The 6,316-nt window shown below is 34.2% G+C and overlaps 1 protein-coding gene across 1 annotated transcript; it reads right to left on the reverse strand.

Moving 5' to 3' along the window:
* Positions 1-484: 484 nt before the first annotated feature.
* LOC120086324 (vicilin Cor a 11.0101-like) lies at positions 485-5,005 on the reverse strand. The gene is made up of 6 exons (XM_039042912.2): positions 4,136-5,005; positions 2,638-2,810; positions 2,300-2,380; positions 1,920-2,195; positions 1,508-1,820; positions 485-802 (listed from the first exon to the last, which is right to left on the reverse strand). Exons 1-6 carry the CDS (start codon positions 4,590-4,592, stop codon positions 648-650), a joined length of 1,455 nt encoding a protein of 484 aa, XP_038898840.1. The 5' UTR covers positions 4,593-5,005; the 3' UTR covers positions 485-647.
* Positions 5,006-6,316: the final 1,311 nt, after the last annotated feature.

The raw sequence follows: 6,316 nt of genomic DNA on the forward strand, positions 1-6,316 counted from the left end.
TTAAAAAAATTACAATATTCTTTAATATATTACAATATATATATCTCCACTTTTTCATTTAAAGATCCAACCTCCAACCTCTAAAATGATAGATTTTAATTCTCAAATAATATCACTAGAATACCATTAATCTTTATTAAAACTAATCTAATCAATTAGACCTATGGTACAATTATCGAACTTAAAAATCACTCAAATTACGAATAATACTTGTGAAGTCAAATACTTATATTATCAAACTTAAAAGAAACCAAGGTTAGAATTTACACCCCTCAAAATTTTCCAGAAGACATGCCGTAGTCTTGTTGAAATGAAATATACTAATATTATGAAACCATTGATGTTTTTGATGTTTTTATATTTTTATTGTCATGTGATATATACTTCTGAAAATATTTTATTATATTTCGTTTTTTTTTTTTTTAAGCTCGAGTATTACCCATAATATTTTATCAGTCAAGATGATAATTCTCAAAACCCATAATAGCAAAGAAGCTCACTTTATTTATGCAAAAGCCTGTACAAGGGGAGTAGCTAGAGCCTAGGCTATAAGTTATTATAACTAGTTAAAGTGTTGTTTTTACATACCCTTTTTACATTTCTATGTCCCTCTAGGCTTTGGAGGGTTCTTTAAGTACATATTCAGTTCAGGCTTCAGCCCATTCATGTTCTTGTTGATTTGGTCCAGGGAAGAAAAACTCTTCTTCTTGCTGCCTGAACATTCTTTCAACTTCTCTTCCTGGTGTGTTGAATCCCAACTCTCTTGCTACTCTCTCCATCTTGTTCACTATGTTATCTTTCCCTGTTAACAGAGAGCTCAAGATTTTAGCAATGAATGTGCTTGGTAAGAAGTCAGCTGAGCAAAAACTTTGAAAGAATTTGAGTATTTATTTAGGGTCAGAGAGCCATGAGATGTACCGAGTTAGATATGAGCTCAAAACATCCACATTTTTATATTTAAAGAGAAATTAACAAAACAATTGGTGTCCTATGATTTTGGATTCGAATTCGATAGTTGCACTCCCAAAAGGTAACAGAGGTGTGCAAAGATTTTCATGAGTAGGAAGAAGATTGATCCGAAAATACTGTTACAGTATAAACAAATGGAGGTGTGCAAAGATTTTCTCGAGTCGAAAGGAAAAGAAAACCAACTCTTACAAAATAAACAAACGAAGGTGTGCAAGGATTTTCTCAAATCGGAAGGAGATTGCCCTCGAGTGCAAGGAGGGAAAGAAAATCTGACTGCAAGACCCACCGTCGAGCAAGGACAAAGTCAACCTTAATGATCCAAAAACGAGATTGCCCTCTAATGCAAAGAGGGAAAGAAAACTTGACTGCAAGACCGACCCACCGAACCGGGACAAAAGTCCACTGATCAGAAAACTCTATTACAGTTCTAAGTTTTCAAGGGATAAAAGTCGACCGTAGTGATCTGAGAACTCTATGACAGCGTAGACATCTAAGTTTTCAATATGGTTAAAAGCCTGTTGATCAGATTAATTTATACCTGCTAGAAGATACTTGGTGTTGCCATAGGCATTGACTTCAAAGCAAACAATCTGGAGGCCGTGGTTAGGTGAGGCAAAGACAGAAAAAGGATGACCTGCCGGAACTATGAACACCACCCCACGACGCAGCTGCCCTCTAATTTTCTGGTAAGTCCTCCCCCCCTTCCGCTCTTGCTCTCGCTCTGACCACCGACCACTTCTCCCAGAAGACGATGAAAGGTGGGGACATGCCATTTGGAACCCCCCTTCGCCCTCCACCACCACAGCTATCTTCATGGCTTTGGAGTTATAATGAGGAGCCATCATTGAACCCTTCAAAGAGAAAACACGCAGCAAAAATAAAATAAGCAACCTGCAACTGACAAATGAGTTTCAAATATAGTCACCCAATGAAGTAGAAGTAAATTATACTTTGGTCATGTTGGCAAAGGCGACAGCGACACCGAGGTCCCGAAGCTGGCTGAACTCATCGGGGTAGGCTTCGAAGAGACGACCGAACTTGTTTGACTGCCATGGATGTTGTTTGAGCAGATTGAATGGACGCTCAGTTTCACCTTCTGAGAAGGGCCAGATCCTTGGGATGATTTCTTCATGTTGACTAAGCGATCGGATCTGTTCTCTAGAAGCCTTGATTATGGTACCTGGTTTTTGTTGATCGAAAAATCTCTCCAGCTTCTCTCTTGGAATCTGTTTGGCAGTTAAGAAAGTTTGTAGGAATACAAGGAAAAATAAGCATATATATAAACCAAACACACTGTTTAGGCAGAGTTTGGGAAGGACTTCTTTATAACCTTGAAGGCTGCTTCCAGCAAGTCCCAGCTGAATGCTGTGTAGAATGATTCTGAGTTTTCACCACCAGCTGGCTGGAAAATCTGCTTCAAACATTCATTCTCAGACGAAATCGACAAAACAAAAGGATCAAATTGAAAAAACATCCTGAACTTAATAGATATATAGGTTTTCAAAAGTATTCTTGTACTAGAAATCTGTTAGAATGGTGGACAAAAATTAGGACCCATGTCACTATCACACTCATTCAAGTATCAATTTTCATCAAACGTTCTTACAGAATTCTACTATGAGATAGAAACAACTACGAAATGTGTAATATTGAATATGAGGGTTTTACCTCAAAATGTCCAGGAACAGATGTGGGTTGAAGAAGCTTAACAATCTTGAGCTTCTGATGTTCGTCCTTGTTTATGAAATAAAAGGGAGCTCCAGATGGAATTCTGAACACATCTCCACATTTCACATCAAAGCTTCCTCTCTTTTCCTTAATCACTGTTATTGTACCCCGTCCTTCACCAACACAAAATTCCCAATTGTCATTTTCGGTATGGAGGCTTCAATTTTACAGAAATATTCAAATTATTTAAATTAATAATTAGATTGTATTTACTTTAAGTTAATGATCTTTCATTAGTATGAATATTCATATTGAGATTAATAGACCGTAAATTGTTATGTTTTATTTTCTACTTCTACACCAAATTTCTTCCTTTGGTTTTAAAAAATCATGAAATTTTGAGAATTAAGAGAATTAAAAGAAGTAATTTTGGCAAGAAATATGGATGAAATAGGTTTAATTTTTAAAAACAAAACAAAAAAACCCAAATGGTGGAACAAGCTTAGAAAATATTAGAAATATCTATTAATCTTTTATATCAATTTTAAGACTTAAAGTTGACAGATATATGAACCAAAATTTCAATCCTTACAGTGCACCTTGCCCAAACAATAATTCATAACCACAAAAAATAAAAATCCTCAAGTATGATTGTCTTTTAAATTTAATCACTTATGTTTTGATTATTATTATTATTTATTTATTGAAGTTTAGTCCCTATGACATATCTACAAATTTTAATTGAAACATTTTAAAACAAGGATTTTAATCCTTAATTTTATTTTCTTCTAACAAAGTAATTGGAGAAAGTGTATTCACCTGCTAAGACTAAAAAAAACTAATACTGGATGGATTGATATTAAAAGCGAAAAAAATGGTTGAAATACCATTTTGATTCTAACTCAAATAATTATCTTATTTTAGTTCACTCTCAAATCTCTAAATTTAGTCATATAATTTCAATAAATCTTAAAATTAGCTAAAATAACTCTTATTATAAATTTGATTTAATTTTGGTTAAAGTATCAAGGTGGGTCCTGTTCTTGAGATATGGTTCCATTGTCCGTATATTTTTAAATATCCAAATTTAATCTTATTCTTTCGTTCTTAAATTTAATCCATGCTTATGAAAAAAAAAAAAAAAAAAAAAACTAATACCATTGTAGTTCTAATATTTTAAGTTTGTGTTCCATTTTAATCCCGTAAAAAATTGGGGTGCAGCTCATACTCCACAAAATTAAAAATTGGGAATTATTTTGGTGTGGGCAGAAGAAAACCTCATGCCACCTAAGTATTGCTGACATAGGTCTATTGTTTTCCTTTATTTGGAAAGAGGCATAATTTTTTGGAAAATTAAAATTATTGAAAATATTTAAAAAATATAGAAAATTTTAGAACTATGATATACTCTACTATATTTTATAAATATTTTGATTTGTTTTTCTATATTAAAAAATATTGAAAAAGTATAAAAGAGAGAAAAGGAAAAATGGCCTACCCTGAGCAACAAACAGAAGGATTTCAGCATCAAAATGAGTAGGAATAACGAAAGTAGAAGGATTAGCCTCCACAATGGAAACCCTAAAATTCTCAATCCCTCGAAGAAGTTCCGATCGCTGAGTGAATTTCTGAAGAACCCTAATTCTTCCTTCCCCTGTTTCAACCTTACCTTCAAAATGTTTATCCTCAAACACATACGGATTCTTCTCTTCATCATCATCATCTCCTTCTTCTTCCCTTTCGTAATTCCTTCCTTTTCCTCTCTCTCTCTCCTTCTTCATCTTATAATACTCATCGCAACTTCTCTCGCAATCGCGCCTCTGCTGCTCGTCGAACTGCCGCTGGACTTTGCACTGGTGCTTGCACTGCTTCAGCTCCGGATCTTTGGAGGCGAGGCAGGCGGCGGTGAGGAAGAGGAGGAAGAGGAGGAGAGGGAGCTTGAATTTGGAAGCCATTGTTGTTGTTGTTGCAGACAAGTGATGGAAAATTGGGGGAACGGTTTGGGGATTTTATGAAGGGATTTGTGGCCTCATGCGTGAGGACTGGTGTCCTGTTTACGTGTCCATTAATGGAGGAACTTCAAGCTTCGTAATGAGATTTCGGTGCAGGAGACAATCTTGCCGGTTTTTTTATGATGAACCTAAAGTTACTAAATGATCTTATGTTAATTTACAAATTCTCTTTCGAGAATAATGTAATTTTTTAAAGTTATAAAAATAGGATACATAAGAAAAAATTTTAAAGGTGGAATTAAAGAGAAAAGTATTGATAAAATCTTGTACCGATTGTTTAATCCAATCATCATCCGTGAATGTTGGATGGCGGCATGTTAGCCATTTAAACCTTGGTCAAAATGAGGACTAAACTTGTGGCCTCTGTCTATGATTTTAGTAATTTTTTTATTGTTTTTTTTAAATTTTAATTAATAATTTTCTTCCTTACTTTTTGTTCTTGTTTTTTATATCATACTCATTTACTAGATTTAGTATCTCAAAATTAAATATAATTTCATTAATTCTTTTATTTTCAGATAAAAGTTCACATGAAATTAAAAGTTTGAATTAAGTTACTTAATTTTTGTAAATCCTCAATCTAAACTAAAAAGTAAGCCAAGACAACGCTTGGGTCATGGGATTAAGAAGGACTTGAGGCCAAGTTAAGGAAACTAGAATTTGGCAAAATGTCCAAACTATGCTATCAAAATGGGAGTTGAATCCATAGGGGTATAGAAAAGAATGAAGAATTTTGACTAAGTATTATTAGAGGGACTCAACTCATAGCATAGTTAGAGAAGTAAGTCATAGCATAAGTGAAAAAGCTATAGCATGGTTGGTAGATTTATAGCATAGCAAGTGATGTCATAGCATAATAGCATAAACTCATAGCATAATTGTCACAGTCTTCCCCAAATTACCCTCTTAATCCGAGAAAGGATGTGAAGATAGCAATTGCCAACCATTTTATTACAACTACTGCCCACAACTCTTGAACACATGTATTACTGACACCTGTTCAACCTGACTAACAATTTATAATATTCTAGAACTCAACATGTGGTTTACTGTTATTCAAAAATATCAACATACATAATAGTTTAGAGACCGAATTTATATATATATCATAAACTCTCCTCAAATTTCTTCCCTTCGATATGATTATAAACTAAAAGACACATAATGAGCCATATAAATTTCCACTTGCTGTGTGATCTGGGATTTGACTAACTGGTAGAGCAGGTCGCCCTTGGGATGTCGACCACTATCTGGGGTGGAAAATTTTTTAAAAGTCTGAGTTGGGAAGCCCAGTGAGTGACCATCTTAAATAATAATAAAAAAGACTATCTTAAATTAAAAAAAAAAACCATACTTTAAATCATAAATAACATAAACTGGAAATATTCATAAAGCCACAATCAGGGTTTTGAAAATGAAATTGAAATCATAAAATACATTATGTGAAACCTTGAAATAAACTCATTAACATCATTTAGAAAACTCCACTACTCCATTGTCTGATTATGTGGAGGAGCTTTTTTGCTCGATCCCTAATAGCCTTAGTTGGGAGAGAGCCCTTTTGCTCGATCTCATCAATGCCAATAACATAGTCATACGTGCATGCATAGTTGGAGTGGACCCTGACCACTTTACTATACCTTGGTGTCAAAGATCCCTAACATCAC

This window comes from Benincasa hispida, chromosome 9 (genome assembly GCF_027475165.1).
Source record: "Benincasa hispida cultivar pf3 chromosome 9, pf3_genome.v1.1, whole genome shotgun sequence".
Taxonomy (NCBI): domain Eukaryota; kingdom Viridiplantae; phylum Streptophyta; class Magnoliopsida; order Cucurbitales; family Cucurbitaceae; genus Benincasa; species Benincasa hispida.